The sequence below is a fragment of the Apostichopus japonicus genome, chromosome 19 (genome assembly GCF_037975245.1).
Source record: "Apostichopus japonicus isolate 1M-3 chromosome 19, ASM3797524v1, whole genome shotgun sequence".
Classification (NCBI taxonomy): domain Eukaryota; kingdom Metazoa; phylum Echinodermata; class Holothuroidea; order Aspidochirotida; family Stichopodidae; genus Apostichopus; species Apostichopus japonicus.
In genome coordinates this window covers 15,401,503-15,420,567 of record NC_092579.1, presented here as the reverse complement: position 1 = coordinate 15,420,567, position 19,065 = coordinate 15,401,503, and the positions used below count along the sequence as shown (strand labels likewise).

Below are 19,065 nucleotides of genomic sequence, written 5' to 3'. Positions count from 1 at the left end.
CTTACTAATTTTTTATATTTTTTTATATATTTTTTTAATTCAAGTAGATTTAATCTATGGTCCCTGACATGTTGGAATAATTAATGGATTTAATGTTAATATTTAAAGATTTCAATGCAAAGATTTTACATTTTGTAAACGTGCTCTGGAATCATAATTAAAACAAGAACTGGTTCTAATGAACCAAATGTAATCTACAAAATGACACGTTCAGTTTAATCAATTTGAGGAGAGAGAGAGAGGGGAAAGGAAAAATTAGGAAGCTTATGTTTTAACAAATTGAAGTCTAGTGACTTTAGGACTGGTGATCATTAGGCCGGAAGGATTCATAGAAAGCCATTAAAGAATTGGAACAGAAAGAAGTAGAGGGAAAGCAATTATTTTTTTTAATTTAGGAAGGAAGTTAAAAGCTGAGTGCTTATCAATTGCTCAATATTTGAGTTATTTGAATTTTGACTGTGGACAGATTAATATCACGGCAAAAGTAAGACTTCTTAAATCGTTGTTTTGGGCTAAATTACTCAACCAATTTTAGCTTCTTAAGAGCCTTTAAGGTAGCTACTCTTGTCGTTTCTGTCGGCCGTAGAAATAGACACTCTTTTTATCGTTTTCTTTTTGTTCCTAGAAATCTACCCTACTTTAATTAAATACAGACACAGCTCTAGAGATCACGCTGTATTCACTAGAATCTCCGTAAATCAATTTCCCCCCACCTAACACAATTCAGTCTTTCCCTTCTTCAATTGTTCGTTTCAAACTTTTCCCAGTACATGAGTTTTAATCTGTGATAAAAAATATACCCCAAAAAAAGACTATCAAAGATGTAGGTCAATGTATTTTAACAAGATGATAATCTGCCTCTTCTTTTCAGAACACCTGAGCATTTGTTTAAAGCGCTGAGGAATCATCTACCCCAGATATCTGCCCAGCATGAAATCCAGGTAGAAATATAACATTATATCTTCCCTTCATTTGTGGTTTGTAGAGCTCTTTCTTTGGTGTGTTTGTTTTGTTTTTTTCATTTCCATCCTCGGCCATATTTTTATTCTATTCCTTTTGTATTATTTTATTGCAAAGTTTCTGTTATCTGGTCTTTTTTTTCGGTGTGTTTGTTTTTTGTTTTTTTTCATTTTCATATTCGGTCATATTTTATTCTATTCCTTTTGTATTATTTTATTCCATCTGTTATCTGGTCTACGTTGTGATGTGTGCATCCGGTTATCTCACAACGTATTTGTCCAGGTGTGAGAGGTCCCATTTATGTACTAGATCATTCGGGTAGAAGTGATTGGAAAGGTCACTTTATCCAATATTTACAGAGTGCGCCACTCTCTCCCTAATTCCTGAGGGATTCTCGAGGTTATTTCCGTGAATATCACAAGAGAAACAGACAAACATTCCAAATTTGTCACGTAATTGCAATCATAAACCATCAATTAGGATATAAATTGGTAAAGAAGAAAGGGGGGGGGGGAGGGGATGGAGGTACAAAATTTGCTTACTGTTTGAGAGCAGATAGTCTTTGCCCAAGGTTGGGTTAAATTACAAGTTGTACTCATGCTTTTATGTAAATTTGGCCTTTTGTCTACCAAGTTGAATAATAACTTACTTAAAAACTATATTATGCAAGGATGACATATATGAGGCAAGGAAGGTTCATACATTACAAGATGAACATAAACATGAAAACATATCAACACACATACATGACTAGACAAGGTACAGTAATTATGTCCATTTATTGATCCTCGTCTCACTGTCAGTAAAACAGCTTAGTGTACCCTATATTCTACAATTAGTGTACACTTCAGTGTTGCATGTACAGATTGCTTTTGTCCCTAATGCATTGGGTTGGTGTGCCTTGTGTGATCGTAATGTTGATAACACAAGGGTCTGTAAACCAGGGAGCAGGCAACCAAACAGCAGGGTCACAAAAATTTATGATTGGTCACATGATACTCTTTCTTCTCCCAGAAGTCAGAAAATGAATTAGACAGATTTTTTTTCTTTCCCAAAGCTTGGAGATGGAGACTGATCAAGTTATGATTGTAACATCAAAGTTCAAGCTGTGTTTTCATGCATTCTTAGCATCCAATTATAAGGTGTAAAAATTATTTGCAGACTGATGGTTTAATGTTGAGTATGTAATGCTAGCAAGTACATTGTGCCATTTGTGTTAACAAGTTTAACAAGAAGCCTAACCAATTATAAAGGAAGGAAAACAATTTTTTTTTAGACAAGGAAAAATATTATTTGTAAACTTAAAGTACATACAATCATGTGAAAGCAAGATAATGATATCTCCTAATTTTATTAATTATCCTTGTTTAATAGTGCATTATAAAACAGCTTAGCATACTTTTATATTCTACCATTTTGTGTACACATTTCGGTGTTGTTTAGGTACATGCAGAACTGTTGTCGTAAACTCATTGCTAGTGGGTTGATCATAGCGTGAAGATCATAAATTTCAAAAAGTTCCAGTCCACCTTGATTTCAGTGTAACTTGGTATGCCCATTTTGTCGTGCAAACACACTCTTTGGTAGAGCACCTGATTTAGCCTTGTGTGTTGGTGCAAGGTATTGATTATTGAAAACGAATATTTGCAAGTCTATACACCACAGGAAGTAATTTTAGTTGTTTTTTGTTTTCTCTCATTTTTTCTTGAAATAGGAAGCATACATCAAGAATCTTTTCCATGTGACAAGATATCTACCGAACCTGAGAAAGGACATCCTGGAAATTGTCGTGAATAGAATTACGGAAATTGATGTGAGTTTCACGGGATATATTTATAGCTGGTATTCCTGATGGCTGTGATATTCTGTTGCATCCGTCGGTGTAAAAATAGCGCAAGTCTCATATTTAGACAGGAAAACCTTCTGCTTGCCCTTGACAAGGAGGTTTTGATCTGGGAGAATGATAATGCTGGTTTTATGATCATTGCTTGATTCTGTGCACTGCATTGTCATTTTATTTCATCGTCGTCGTCGTCGTCATCATCATCATCATCATCATCATCATCATCATCATCATCATCATCATCATCATCATCATCATCATCATCATCATCATCATCACCACCACCACCACCACCACCACCATCATCACCATCACCACGATCATCATTAGTATCATCATCTTCATCGTCATCATCATCATCATCACCACAATTACCATCATCATCATCACCACCATCATCATCATCATCACCACCACCATCATCATCACCACCACCATCATCATCATCTTCATCACAACCACCATCATCATCATCACCATCATCATCATCATCATCATAATCATCATCATCATCATCATCATCATCATCATCATCATCATCATCATCATCATCATCATCATCATCATCATCATCATCATCATCATCATCACCACTATTTATTTCTTTTGTCTTGGTCCAATCCACGGTATATCCTTTTAAGAAATGGTTGTCTAACCTTTAAAGTAAAGTGTTAATAACAACAGATTATTTTGTTGCATGAAAAATTGGTTTTACACTTCACCCCAGACCCTCACCCCAGACCCTCACCCAGTTATTGATGATGTATTATTCTGATCTATTTTGCCTGCATAGAATGCTTTCTTATATACCCTGTTTTTTTTTTCTCTTCACATATATCTGTTTTAAAGGTACATTGTCCTCAGAGTGACATCTGGGTATCGAGTGATGAAGAGGAAGATGTGGACGAGGAGATGGAGCAAACTCAGTTTGATATGGTAATAATTGTGAATCAAGTCTCTTTAATGGATATTCTGGTGACAGGCAAATTGACACTTTTAAATAATGAAACATATTCCACAGTATAAGTAAAGCCACTCGCCCGCCCCTCCCTCCCCAGTTGGTATTGAATGAACCCTTTTTTTCGGGGGGGGGGGTTGGCTGACAGATAAGCCCGCAATCTTTCCTAGAGTGCATCACAGTAGTAAGTGATTTGTGATCTCATAATACTGCATATGTTTTTCAAAGGCTTTAGTTTCCTGTTCTAATCATCTATTTCTCTGTATAGTTTAGAATTTCATCAAAATCCAACTCATTTGAAATATTATTTCCCTGTGTGAATGAACGAACAAGTCGAATACTATCAAGAAAAGAAAAGAATTATTTTCAGCTAAATTTCAGTGATGATATCATGCACTCTGCCGTTGCCAGATGCATTTTACAAAATAGGCCACCAAAATTTGAATAATTAATATCTTTGCCATGCAAAATGCTACCAAGAATGTGCTTTTTGACTTAATGCAGATGCAGAAAAATTCCAGCATGATTTATTAAGCAATCATATTCAGCCACAGGAATATCCATTTAACACTTGAATCATATTTAGAGGGACCACCCTGCTATGAAAACATTATACTGTGTTTTGTAATGGGTTGTAAATTTAAGCATGCCATTGGACATTTACACATACAATGGATAACCTTCAGTCTCAAAGTGAGGCATTGCAGGTCGGTTTTCAATCATTTGAGTAATCCTATCCAGATAAAGCAAGTTTCAATGCAAACATCTTCTTTTTAATATTTTTATTTTAAAGACTTTTCACATATAAATTAGTTCAAGTATTACTGAACTCATGGGTTGCCATGCATCGGGCAATTTCAACTAGTTTTGACTAATTTTGCTAACCTTTTGTTTTTTATGAATAGGATGATGTCAGTGCTCAGGGTGAGATGGACGCATCGAAAAATGAAACAGAGACAACGATACCAGAAGGTCCAAGGCTCTCAGAGATTGCAGTAGCTCTGGACAGATTGATGTTTGCCATCTTAACGTTTTGCAAGGAGACATTTTATGATGATGGTATGTATTCTGAAATAGATTGCACAAAAATATATTGATTCAGTCTGGTTTGAACTTTGTTAATCTCTTTTAATAGGCCAATTTAGTTTTAACCCATGAAGCCCCCTATCACCGTACTGTATACTGTGCTCACGGTGAATTCATCCCCCTATCAGCCCTTCCTCTATTCTACAGGCCCGGCAAGAGAGACTCAGAGGGCCTGGAGTCCCAGGAGGTCTGGCGATATATGGAGGGCGTAGGTTAAATATGGAATATAGAATAGTATATTCTAATTTTCACAATATACTAAATTTAAGAGTGCAAGAAAAAGGTGGGCGGTGGGCCTTTGACATAGTTTTTCCCAGGGTCCGACCGACCTGACTACATAGTTTTTCCTAGGGTCTAACCGACCTGACTACATAGTTTTTCCCAGGGTCCAACCGACCTGATTCTAGTCTCCTGTGCTCTTCTGTTGGCAAATGCTGCCTAAGAGACTTTGAACACATTGCCATAATGTATGTATTACTGATATGTTGCAGGCATTTACAGAGGGCGTAACTATACAGCAAAAATCCAAGGAAAATTCCTTTTTATGAGAAATATCATTAAAGATTCAAAATTTGCCTAGCATACTCCATGCAGTCATGTTATGTGGTCCTATGATGCCTGCTTAAGCTGATAGGGATCTTGCTGAACCACTAAATACTTCCATAGCTGTGTAGGTTTGGGTGTAAATAAAAAACTGCAAATGTTTTATTATAGTTTAGTCTCATTTTTGCACCTGATTGTGGAACCCATTAAATCTGACTCTTACTAAATCTGACTTAATTTTATAAATCATTATTCAATTGTTGTATAAATTGTCAAATTTATGTATATTGCAGTGTTTGCCTGTTCTTCTTTGATTTTTCTTTCTTTCTTTCTTGTTTTGTTTCATGCATTAGACATGTTAATCATGTGCACACTAGACATGTGAATCATGTGCACACTAGACATGTTAATGATGTGCACATTAGGTATGTTAATCATGTGCACACTAGACATGTTAATCATGTGCACACTAGACAAATGTTAATCATGTGCACATTAGACATATTGATCTTGTGCTCACCAGACATATTAATCATGTGCACACTGGACAAATGTTAATCATGTGCACACTGGACATTTTAAACATGTCTAGTGTGTTGTTAGACATTTCTTTGCAATCTTCAGCTCAGCGATACAATAATTTCAAAATTGATGAAGCATGTGTATAATCAGTGCTATGGTCGAGTGGATAAAGGTGGTGGCATTATAGCCGAGATAAAACCTAGCATTTGTTAGGTCATGGGTTTGTAGACTATAAGTAACATGTGGGTCTTACATCTAGGAGATATCTTTGGATTTCCATCTGGAATAATCATCCAATGGTAACAGAATCCGAGCTGAGCTAAAAACTGTTACGTTTACCCCGGATGACGTGAATTGTAAGATTAAAGTTATTCAGCGTTTTCCCCCTTCCAAATGATACTATCTTTCTGTATATGCCTAAACTTGATAATAAGAACCGTGGTAGTTGTGCTGATGTTATCTTAACAGCTATATTCCTTTAGTAAATCACTCTAATGCACTAATTAGTCGGACTCGCCTGATTGGATCGACGTGAATTCCATCTTCTTGGTGCGCATCTATTTGCAGTTGACATTTGCCAAACTTTCATTTATTGCCGTTTTACTTTCGTCTGCAGGCGATATCAATCATCAAAATGCCACATCACTTCTGCTTCAACTACTGCAAGTCTTTGGACGTATTGTCCTCCCGACGCATTCCTCGCATCACGTCCAGTATTGTCTGTTTTATATGGCCAGCCTGAAGAAGGTTAGCATGAAACAATCTGTCACTTAACCTTTAAATTGGTTCAAACAATTTTATCGAAAACAGCGCTTTTAGAAGGATTGTAATATGCTTGATCAAAAATTAAGTGGATCCATATGCAAAAGAAATTACATGTGGTGAACATTTTACTACTGTTTACCTGTCTCCATGCAATTACTGCACTCTTTCTCATCCATAGCTGCAGCCATCCAGTAACCTTTTAGCATATCTGTCCCCCCCCCCCGCTCCCCTAACCTATCCTTTTTGCTTGTCAGTTTATTTGTTGTTTACTGGACATTGGCTTCCCCTTTAGACTCTCTAAATCACAAAATGATGTCATGAAAAGCAAACTGTCTTCGGTGATTATGGGACAATGTACCTTTTGTCTCTTTGACACCTTCAAAGGTGAACCACCTAAACCCTTTTGACTCGCTGCACAAGATTGCAACCCCTAACTTCCATACCTGAGTTTTGTCGTAAGATTGGATTTGATAATAATTTCCCAAAAAATGTGTGATTTTTTCTTAACGAGTTAGCCTTTGGAAACAGTCTCAATCTAGATGCAGTATTTATGAATTGACAATCAGCAGTTATTTATTAAATGATTAAACAGTTTTGTCATATTTTGATTTTATTCCCAGTCTTTTGCTGATGCCTTTCTTGATTACCTGTGGAAGCAGTTTGTTAACCCGAATACTGGGTCCATGATTCGCCAGTCCTCAGCCTCTTATATGGCTAGCTTTCTATCCAGGGCTAACTTTATATCTCTAGGGTGAGTGTTGTCCAAGCTAGGTCACTTTGTGATATTAAATTACCATCTTCACTTTGTTATATGGCTAGCTTTCTATCCAGGGCTAACTTTATATCTCTAGGGTGAGTGTTGTCCAAGCTAGGTCACTTTGTGATATTAAATTACCATCTTCACTTTGTGATATTAAATTACCATCTTCACAGTGATAGGTGTGAAAACAGTGACAATTATATTATCACTGAATGTAAGAGACTGACTGCTTTGATAAGCCAATGAGGCTTCTTTGCCAGTTCCTGCTTGCAGGAGGATCTAAAATACATACATACATACTAAAAAGTCAATGATAAACTGAAAATAATAGATTTCTAAGCTTGGATAAGTTGTGAAAGTAGTCTCTAACCTAGAATAAAGTTGTCAATGTTTCGTGCTGAGTGTAAGTTTGTCTAATGGAGCTGGTGAACCTTTCTTATCAACAAGTCTCTCACTATGCATATTCATGAGCGAGCACAAACTAGAGTTGTTTAATATTATGATATCTTTAAGTGCTTTAAGCTTCAGTGATACATGTGTTTAACGGTTTTATGTTCCTCTTTCGTCAGTATTATCACGGCAAGCCTAGAACTGATGGCCAAGTGGGTACATTCCTATATCGATAACCAAGAACTGAGTTCACAGGTCAAACAAGACGTAAATATCCACAGACCGTTCTACACGCTGTGTCAGGTGAGCAGTACAAGTAGTAGGACTCATGAATGATAAAACCCACAATTAGCTAAATCCTTGATATAACTGTGTTTGACTAATACCTCTATCAATTGAGCAATACATTTATCTGTTAATTTGACCAGAGCATTCAATTAAAATATCAAATCATCAAGATACCAGTCGCTTTTTGTATCACAAATTTTTACATTTTAAACATTAAGGGAATACAACAAGGATCATTTGTTTGAGCAGTGGTATTTCTACTTCTGCACCTGAAATGAATTTGCATATTTCAGGGTTTCAAATGGCATGAAATGTCAGTCTCTCCCTTCCTAATCAGATAATCAATTAAGCCTCTTAATAGTGACAAAAAGATGCAAAATGGATATTAATTTGATCATTAATAACTGTAATACTGTATTGTTTGGTTTTGACAGACAATAATCTATTCTCCATAATTTTATTGCTATATTGTAATTCTTATACATATTAGTTTATCCACATAATTTCAAAATTACTTTGTTTTGACAGGCAATGTTCTATGTGATTGTTTACCACTACAAAGACCTCTTGGGAAGTGAGAAAGGCAACAAGTTTGTGATGAGCCTAAATCTGGATCGGATTATTTCCTGCAAGCTTAATCCTCTCAGCTATTGTCTTCCTTCCATTGTCAATATATTTGCAACCATAACTAGGTAAATGTTTCATTTTTTTTCTTACAGCCTTTGTTTCTTTTGTTTACTGCAGTAATTACTGTAGTGTACTTTACATTACTCTACTGTACATTACTGTACTGTACGCAAGAGTTTACCCAAGAGAACTTTGCGTTTGTTGTATCTTACTTTAATCTCACCACATTCTACATACTGCATACTAGTATGGTCTGGTACCAATCACACATGTTTAAAAAAACCTCTTTGTTCTTCAAAAAAGAGTAATAAGAGACACGTTTCATTTGCCAACTACAAGGCTAGGGTGACGTGCGGGAACAAATTTAGGAATACTAAAGCCTCTTAATGTGTAAGAAAATCATAACCAGAAACCTCAGTAACCTCAAGAATCCTGTGCTTTACAAACGGAGCCATCTAAGCCTAAGTTTGTTGGGAGCGCCATTCTAAGTTTTTTTTTGGTATCCGTCATGTCTCACCAGAAATAAAAGCGAAACCATGTGGCAGATTTTAAAAATTTAGATTCTCTCTGTATAATATGTTTCTCACTCATTTTTCATCGTTGTTATTTTCCTTTTGTCAATCGCATTAATTTCATTAAATTGTAGCTTTACGTTTTGACATTTTAACGTTTGTGCAGCACAGTTGAAGGGTCCTTCAAACACCTATTTGTGTTCATCAAACTTGAAATTTATGTGAAAGTTTGAAGTATGTTTGGGTTTTAAGGGTTTTATACCTTATAATTTATGGTAATTTATTGTTTATGTGATAATTTTCTTGTCATTTTTTTCTTCTGGTTTGATCTTCCAACGCTCAGAAAGTATCAGGTGGTGTTTTGCTACACGATTATTGAAAGGAATGCGAGGGTGTGCAACGTAGCCCAGTATCAGTCCTCTGGTTTCAAGAAACTGATAGACCTCAATAATCCCCTGGATACCTTCTTCCCATTTGATCCTTATCTTCTACCAAAGTAAGTTATTTTTTTAAGTTCTATGATTTGCAATGTTTTCTCATATTCCACTTTTCCACGTGTTTTTCAATCATCATTTAATATGACACATTCATTTCTACAAAAGTGTGCAAAAGTTAGTATTTTAGGACAGAAGATTTCCAAGGAAGAAACTTTTTCAATCCCTATCCCTCCCCTTATCTCTATCTTCATTTCATCTTTAGTTTGATATGCAAATTGAAAGTACCATGTAAACCCCACCCCTCTCCTCTCCCATTCATTTTTCACCAGCAGAGACACATTGATAAATTTCCTAGGAAGAAACTAGTTTAATCCCTACCCCTCCCCCCCCCAGGGATCTCAGACTTTCTTCATTGCAACTTTAGTTGATTTGCAATTTGAAAGTATCATATAAAGTCCCCTTCTCATCCCCTCTCCCCTCCCCTCCCCTCCCCTCCTCTCCCCTCCCCTTGTTGATATCTTTGTCATCAATTGTATTTAATATATTTCTTTCTTCTTGTTTCTTGTTTCTTTCTTTCTTTTGATTAGTGGTAACCTATTGTCGTACCATGTTTTGTATCATGTTAAGGAACACATCCTCAGAGTGACCAGGGTTGTTTAAATGTTCGGATTTTAACATTATTTTTGCAGATCTGGAGAGTTCATTGACTCGTTGTACAAACAATGGGAAGGCACAGACCTACAGCAGAAATCACAAAGCACACAGCCTGAAGTAAGTTATTGTGTTCATATCTTGTCATCCTGTTCTTGTCAAGGGATCTGATATAGAGCAGCATATTTGGTTAGGGTGAAGAAAGTTATGCTAACTTGATATTTAAACCCCATAATAATAATAATATAAATTATGAGCCTTTCGAAGGATGAAAGCCAAACATTGAAACCTTTGTCAAATTTAGATGGACTTTCAGAATGTGATTTAAGAAATGGATGTAACAAGAGATTTTGTCTGCTCAGAATATTTTCATAATTTATTTGCTAATTTACAACAAATGGATGATAATTTGGAATTTGTTGTATCGAACAAGTTTGATCATTATCTCTCCAAAATATTGCAAAAATATAGATCAGACTAGATTCTTGGTAAAGCTGACCCAAGGTGATCCATCCTGTGTCTCAGTATTATGGTATCAGTAATTTAGGAATAGGTGGGGCTATTTATAAATCTGTAGTAACTATGTGTGGATGCATACTGAATTTCAGGAGTGACCTATGACTGACAGATATTAGCAGTAATTTATGCATCAGTGATGTACTTTGGGTTCATTTAAATAATTGTTGAAGATAGGTATACATTTTCTGATTAGAAAAACTGACTAAAAACTGATACATACCAGCATATAACTGAATTTATTAGGTCTGCAATATACACTATGGCAATAGAGTGGTAAAAACACTTACCATTATGCTATGTGACAAATCACAACTATGGAGCTATGCTTACTATGTCAAAAGCTTAACACACTGAAGCCATGGACCAATTTGGGGTGGTATGAAAAATTCAAGCATGTATTATAATTTAACCCACCTCAACGGTTTAAGAATTGTCCAAAGGACCATTTTGCCATCTGTAAATAACTTGAGATGTAGTATATATTAGTAAGCATGAGAAATGCTACTCATGTCTTCCATTATTAATTTGCTTCTAGTATTTTGGATTATTTTAATTTCATTTCCTCTCGTAGGATGAAGAGGATGAGTTCAGGATTTATGAGGCGCATTTACAAGAAGTTCCTCTTGGCCTGATGCCATCAAGCTTGTCCGCAGTGTCTCCTGGATTTATGAGTCCATGAGATGCTACAACATCAGGTCAACGTCTTGACATGGAGGATTTATGAGTCCTTGAGACACTACAATATCAGGTCAACGTCTTGACATGGAGTCCATGAGATGCTACAACATCAGGTCAACGTCTTGACATGGAGTCCATGAGATTTATGAGGCGCATTTACAAGAAGTTCCTCTTGGCCTGATGCCATCAAGCTTGTCCGCAGTGTCTCCTGGATTTATGAGTCCATGAGATGCTACAACATCAGGTCAACGTCTTGACATGGAGGATTTATGAGTCCTTGAGACACTACAATATCAGGTCAACGTCTTGACATGGAGTCCATGAGATGCTACAACATCAGGTCAACGTCTTGACATGGAGTCCATGAGATGCTACAACATCAGGTCAACGTCTTGACATGGAGTCCATGAGATGCTACAGCATCAGGTCAACGTCTTGAAATGGAGGATTTATGAGTCCATGAGATGCTACAACATCAGGTCAACGTCTTGACATGGAGGATTTATGAGTCCATGAGATGCTACAACATCATGTCAACGTCTTGAAATGGAGGATTTATGAGTCCATGAGATGCTACAACATCAGGTCAACGTCTTGCAATGGAGGATTTATGAGTCCATGAGATGCTACAACATCAGGTCAACGTCTTGACATGGAGGATTTATGAGTCCATGAGATGCTACAACACCAGGTCAACGTCTTGCAATGGAGGATTTATGAGTCCATGAGATGCTACATCAGGTCAACGTCTTGACATGGAGTCCATGAGATGCTGCAACATCAGGTCAACGTCTTGACATGGAGAAATCAAGGATGTTTGCCTTCATACATAAATGCTGTGTGGAGACATTTTGAATTGAACCTAATATCTAATTTCATACTGTCTAGTGTATTAATAAGAAGGTTGAAATAGGTATTTGTTGGTAGTTCATAAGGAACTAAACCTGATGCACTGTTCATGAGGTGCTATGTTAAATACCTGGAAAACCCTTAGGTTTGCAATGCAATTGAATCTTGAAGTACCATTGCAGAAAAATTCAGGAAGTCTGTGGTAAAATGTATTTTGAATTTGTATGCTCTATGCTAGTATTTCTGAGAAAAGGTATTTTGACATGAATTTATTACTCAATAACATATCTAAGTTCAATACCTCACTTCATTCCATCAAAGTGCTTCTTTCTTGGTTGCTGTGCTTGCTAAGAGTTTAGTGAAAAAGAATGAAATTTTGTACCCACACCTGCAGAGTCTGCGATTTAAATATTGAGAATTAATAGATGGCACTCTTCACGAATAGATTTTAAAGAAAAAAATTGCTGGCTTTGAGCTTACTGTATGTATACCCAATGCCTGCTATCTTAGTGTCACCTTGTCTCTGTTCTGCATTCATACTATATTTGTGGAAACATAATTGAAAATCCAAACTCAATATATTTTTCATTTTTATGCTTGCTGACCTCCCCACCTCACCTGCCCCCCCACCAAATTTTGCAGGCACAAATCAAAACTTTCATGACTTGTCTGGAAGTGTTCACAGATACCCCTTAACCTTGGTACTTAACCTCATCTGCGTGTTGGATACTCCAGCACTGATATTAAGAATATGTTAATATCATTCTGTTATGGTAATCATCAATTTACAAACCATCTTGCTTGTGATATTATTCTAACACTCCTCAGCCATCTGAGAATAACTATAAGGACCAAGGCCCCTGGTAATTTGGTCCTTTAACAAAATACTAGCAATATTTAGGTAGTTGAAACTTGGGTCCAATACCGATGACCTATGACCTTTTATGAAAGGCAAAAGAGCAATTAAAGTATATTTACAAAGCTGACTAAGTATCATTTAGATTTTTAAAAAGTTTGAAAATATTCAGTGCAAGTTTGCTGTACTTATCAAGTCATTGTAATTGTAAAATGTAAGACCCGTAAACCACCAATTATGATGGTAATGGGTGTGAGGGTTGTTGTCTTCATATTTTATTTTTTGCAAAAAATTGAAAGCAAAATATGTATAAATTTCTAGAAAAAGAATGAAACAGAAGAAATTATTGTTGTGAGGGTAATTAGTGATTCTCTTTCATTTGCAAAGTTTTCGAAAAATGGTTTACAAATGTTGGTATTAATACACTGCGAAGGTAAATGTTGACCTGTCTGCGCCACATGTAGGTTGTTCTAGTACCTCATATTTTCATATAAAGCGGATGTGTCTGTAATCCATTCATCTTTTTCGGCATCATGTCATTACCGCTGAAATGTTACAGGCTCCAGAATTTACTGCAGTTAAATGACCTAAAAGAGTAGCAACCACAAACATTGTCTTCAGCTTATACAGGATAGAAATGTTTCATGGTGAATAACTCCAAGTATCTAAGCAACCAATAATGCTGCTGGGTTTGGGAGAAATCATAAAGCTCTTGTCGGGGGGGGGGGGGGGGTTGCCATGTCGCCAATCTGAAATATACCACACAGTGCCACAAGGAGGTGATACCATTTACTTTCTCTCGATTACTTGATATACTTTCAAGTCGAACATTAAACAGTGGCGAACTGAAACCAGTGTCAGTATGAGGTGTATGTTAACGACTTCAACATGTTAGGTTCAGCATTTACGAAATGCATCTCTATTAAAGGAAATCAAACATTTTACTAAATAAAGATGACCATTAAAATTTCATAATACGTGGATCAATGTCACAATTGTTTTTTTTTTCTTGTTTTTTTTCCCCAGAAGATTCTCAAACCTTCATTGTTGTGTATGAAGGAAGATTGACACTGGTATATCTCCCAAATTGAATGAGATTTTTTTTTATAGCAGTGTGGGAAATTTACAACTCTATCACCTAGACAAGTTTGTTCGGTTGCCTCTGTGTTAAACGATTTGTATTCTGCAAACTGCAGGAATGTTACATCAAACGGCCTAGATTGCAATATCAACCCTTTTTTCCATTTTCAAATTTTACAAAAGGTTATCATGCTAATTTTCAAATTGTTCTCACTTTTTCGTCTCTCTGACACTGGTTCTGTTCATATTACCGTAATAATGTCTTGTTTGATTTAAAATAGTTATTTTACCTCATGGCAGTAAGATCAACCATATTCTTTATTCATTCGTATTCTTTAGTGTCTTACCGTCTTCCAGTAGATTTTTGTAGCAACAATTCTGTACAGGTTGTTCAGTCATGCGCACTTGATGGGCTTCGCTACCTGTTCCCATTACAAAGGGGGTCAGCTAGTTTGAGCCCCGGGGACAACCATGTCACCAAGTTCCCTTTATGAAGTCCCAAATATGCTGTGACGTACATTATTCTTCATCCATATTTACTAGAGACCCATAACTGACCCGATGCAGACCCTGGGACTGTATCCTTCTGACATGTAAACAGCCCCTCTCTTGTCAGACCTACCAATTATACCTCACTCTCTCATACCCTAAATTGAGAAAGCAATTAAATGGTATATGTGTTCATATAAGGCAGCGTACTCCTATTAGAGTCTATATTCATCCTCCCGATTGTTCTACTTTTTCAGAAAAGTGCCAAAAAGCAGCAGGAGAACATCTTTTTGACCTGTTATCAATCATGGTCTAGTTTTTTGTGGCTTGCATGTTGAAGAGCATGAATTCGAAGTGGTGAAAAACATTGGGTCAATTGAGGCATATTTTAGACCCCTTTAGACATCCCAGGTGAAGCGTACGAATTTTTTTTACTACTGAGTGAAGAGGTTTGTTTACAAACGGCGAAAACTTCCGGCTCTGATAGAAAAAAATTCTGCGCGGTCATGATAAAATGGAAAATTGGTGGTGCCATGAAAGGTCAACTCGTCAGATATCCGGTGATGGGTAGCGTTAAGCTAGTGAGAACTTCTATCTAGACGCAGAGACCACACTACTTTTGTGATTTAGTGTGTAAATCAATGGTGCTTTTTATGGGCGTATGCTACCATAAGAGTTGTTTATATCAAATCAGGATCTCACAAACCCAGTCTGTACAAAATAAACTACATATTCGATACTTAAGACCAGTGAAAAATTTATTAGCGTTGTATTAAGACACGAGAAAAACCCAACAACAGCTTTTGGGAAGCGTCAATAAAAGTTTCATAGTTCTGTTCGCTTAAAATAGCAAGTTGGCCTGACGTTTCGATCCTAGCAGGATCTTCTTTAGCCTCTGAAGAAGATCCTGCTAGGATCGAAACGTCAGGCCAACTTACTTTTACACATTCTATTACACAGGCTCTCTAGTGGATAAGCAGTTTGCTAACAGTTTTATTTTATTTTTATTTTTATTTTTATTTCGCTTAAAATAGCGGAAGACAATCCATAAACTTTAGTTCATCATGAAATAAACATTAACGCAACCCCCCCCCCCTTCTTTCCCTCCCCCTAAAGCAGAAGTTGATCCATTCATATCCTATGCCTGACCTACCTAATTAAATTAAAGGAGTGTTAGCTCAGTGGTTAACGCTTGTGCCTTTCAATCATAAGGTCCCGAGTTCGAGTCACTCCAAGATTAATGTATGTCGTCCAGTTACAGAGTTGTTGACAATTGACAATTCATAATCATGGACGTTAAATATGAATCTAGGAGACTGACTTCGGTCAGCTTGCGGCTTTGATAAACCAATGATGGCTTCTTCGCGAGTTCCTGCTTGCAGGAGGATCTAAAATACATGTTAAAGAATTTATTGGCATGTTAAGTTAGAATATTTTAAGTCTGACAAAACACACTATTGCTCCTACAACCTCTCAAACAAAAAACAAAGGTATGGCCTATTAATTAAAGCCGAGTTCTTCTGCATGATCGGCCTTGTTGCTGTTATTTGGCATTCACGTCAAATAGCTGAAATGAAAGGTTCTACATAATCATATCAAATAAACGATCGAATATGCAAGGTCAGTATCTTTACACGAGGTGTAAAGTTGTATAGTAAGATGACCCGAATATTCAGTGAATTGTGTTGTGATTTGCGCCTATTCGATAATTAAGATGATCCAGTGTTTGAAAGAAGCTTCACACCTTACTTCATTTCGTTAACAACAATAAACGTAAACTGTGATGGTCCCACCTATCCTTTTCCCACGATAACCTATGAAGTGTATGGCAGCAGGTACGGATGCCAAGTATTTCCTCGCTATTGCAATCGGTTTCACAACTATGCGTGATGTTCGAATCACCATAGGATCCATTGCAGAAGCTTTGTTGGATTCAGTTATGGTTCACTTTAGAACTTGAACAGCCAAACTGTATTCATTGTCATATAAATGTCTCTAATTCATACATATATAACTTCTGCAATGTCTTAACACCGTGCACAGAATGTAACGTATACTGATCACAGAAATTGTGTTAAATTTCTGTGATAATGATGAAATATCGATCATACTTTTGCCACTTTCACTAGAAGTAATGATGGCGCCGTTTCGATGCCTATTATAGAGCAGTAGGCTTGGCTGAACTAAAAGAGTGGAATGCATCTGAAGTTCACTTTCGTGACCTCCAAAAGAGTTACAAAACTATTATTTGTAATAATATTAACAATAGATAACAATTGCAAAGGGCAAAATGTATAGAAAAAAACAATTTGAAGACATTTCATTCAATTTTTCCATTGAAATAAATAAACAATATTGAGCTGATGCTGATCGATACGGAAGCTAACGTGAAAAATGTTACTAAATGTTAATGGTTTGGACCTTAATATACCCGTGCAAATCTACATCATCGTTTAACTTCACTGTTGTGAAATTTTGTAGGGATATCTCTTTAAGGGAAAATCATCTGAGACAGCGTGGTTATTGTTTGTTAGGTTTGGTGAACTTGTTCGTCATTATTGGGCTATCCAAAACTGTGGGGGGAGGGGGCAGGTGTGGGGGGGGGGGAGAAAAGTTGACCAAGTTTGGGCTTCTTCGACTAGTAATGAATTTTACTTTTGTTGATGTTAAGGTGGCCATGACCAAATAATGTTTTTCTCTCAAATAAAAATATGTTAAAATAATCCATAAACGTCTGTTAAGTCTATTTTCACTGATTCCTTGATATTACAAGTTGACATATGTTATTTCAAACGATTTCGTAACCACGTTTCTACAGTTGTTACCAGTGAATAACAACAACTTCAGCCACTAATATGCAAATTAGATCTTCATAACTATATACTCAGGCTTCATCTGCTGCGAGATTGCCAGTACTAGACATGGTAGGTTTATTGTTGGTGTCGGTTAAATTGGAAACTAAGGAATTGTTTCTGTATTTAACAATGGATTTGTCACAATTTGGTGATTCCTGAAACCTTTAAATATCAAATTAGTTCGGCAGCATCCAGCATCCGTAATTGCAGTCACCAATAAGGGCCCATGGAGGAGATATGTCTTAGTCAGAATGATAAGAAGTTGCAACACATTGCAAAATTACAGCGGTTATTATCATTAACATTACGTTATATTGCGCACGCGCTGATGCGCATGCGCACGCGCAAACAATACCGGAAGTGTTTTCTTTTTAAATTATTTCTGTATCGTTGTTTTCTTTCATTATCTATCTCTCGCTTCAATGAACTAATGCGATTCACGTCACTGCGTATATACGTGTCTTCATCGCTGATTGTCTTGTGTTCATAATTATTACTCTCTCGTTCAAAGAATCTCAAATACGGCATATAGACTATACATGTGAACGTGATTTGTTTTCCGCCTGCTTTTCCGAACGAAATTAAAATGTTATTGGTACTTCTCATTATATTTATCATATTCCTTATAAGTGGAATGTCCTTGGGATCGAGAACAGCTGTGTTTTTAAGGAATTAAATTGAAGCTGTATTTGTGTCTTAGGATTATCCTTCCCTATAATTGGTACAGTGGGAATCCGGGTTCAGCTTAATAAAAGAATTAACATGAAAAGTCTTAGCACGAAATAAGACATCTTGTAAAATTAAAAACAAAAATCATTAGATAAATGAACTGAAAGTTAACAAGAATTCTTACTAAATGATAGAGTATTTCCCCACATATATGCGTCGTTAAGTCAGCATATGTTTAATGGGCGGCGAGTCAAAAACTTAACTTTAAAAGTGGACTCCTTTTTTCTCCTTTTTTCTGTCTTTTTTAACCAAACAGATTTTTGGTTGTGATACCAATTACGTCAGTGTTGTTTCAGACATTCACTTATATTGCTTGGGCAGAAATTGTTTTCGCATATTGTAAGAAAAATAATACAAATCGTGCTAGCTTATGTAATTATTATCCTCGTCAACCCACGAATCCGACAACATGCATGATTACGTAATAGTAATATTTTCGTACACGAACACACCATATACTCTCAGCAAATTCGGGAAATGTATTACAAATATATCACTTTAAATTTATGGCATATTTTTGGCATCATTTTACTTGGTTGTTTTTTTGGTGGGGGTAGGTGGGGGGGGGGCAGAACTACCAAAATTTGATTGTTAGAGTGTACAGCAATACACGACAGATTTCGTCTTTACAAGACGCTCAACAATTTTCCTGGTGACATCAAGTCGTG

At 36.4% G+C, this 19,065-nt stretch overlaps 1 protein-coding gene across 9 annotated transcripts in view; it reads left to right on the top strand.

Moving 5' to 3' along the window:
- LOC139959523 (RNA polymerase I-specific transcription initiation factor RRN3-like) overlaps positions 1-12,276 on the top strand; it is a 62,254-nt gene extending 49,978 nt beyond the window's left edge. Inside the window, exons 7-19 of one of the 9 annotated variants that reach the window (XM_071957216.1) lie at positions 872-941; positions 2,675-2,773; positions 3,653-3,739; positions 4,667-4,820; positions 6,529-6,659; positions 7,298-7,428; positions 8,007-8,130; positions 8,644-8,807; positions 9,598-9,750; positions 10,381-10,462; positions 11,433-11,652; positions 11,784-11,836; positions 11,966-12,276. In XM_071957216.1, coding sequence (XP_071813317.1) covers positions 872-941; positions 2,675-2,773; positions 3,653-3,739; positions 4,667-4,820; positions 6,529-6,659; positions 7,298-7,428; positions 8,007-8,130; positions 8,644-8,807; positions 9,598-9,750; positions 10,381-10,462; positions 11,433-11,540 — 1,303 coding nt within the window. In that variant the 3' untranslated portion in view covers positions 11,541-11,652; positions 11,784-11,836; positions 11,966-12,276. Of the gene's footprint in view, positions 1-871; positions 942-2,674; positions 2,774-3,652; positions 3,740-4,666; positions 4,821-6,528; positions 6,660-7,297; positions 7,429-8,006; positions 8,131-8,643; positions 8,808-9,597; positions 9,751-10,380; positions 10,463-11,432; positions 11,653-11,783 lie in introns of all 9 variants that reach the window. The other 8 variants (XM_071957219.1, XM_071957214.1, XM_071957212.1 and 5 more) reach the window with 8 other exon arrangements.
- The last annotated feature ends 6,789 nt before the right edge of the window (positions 12,277-19,065 follow it).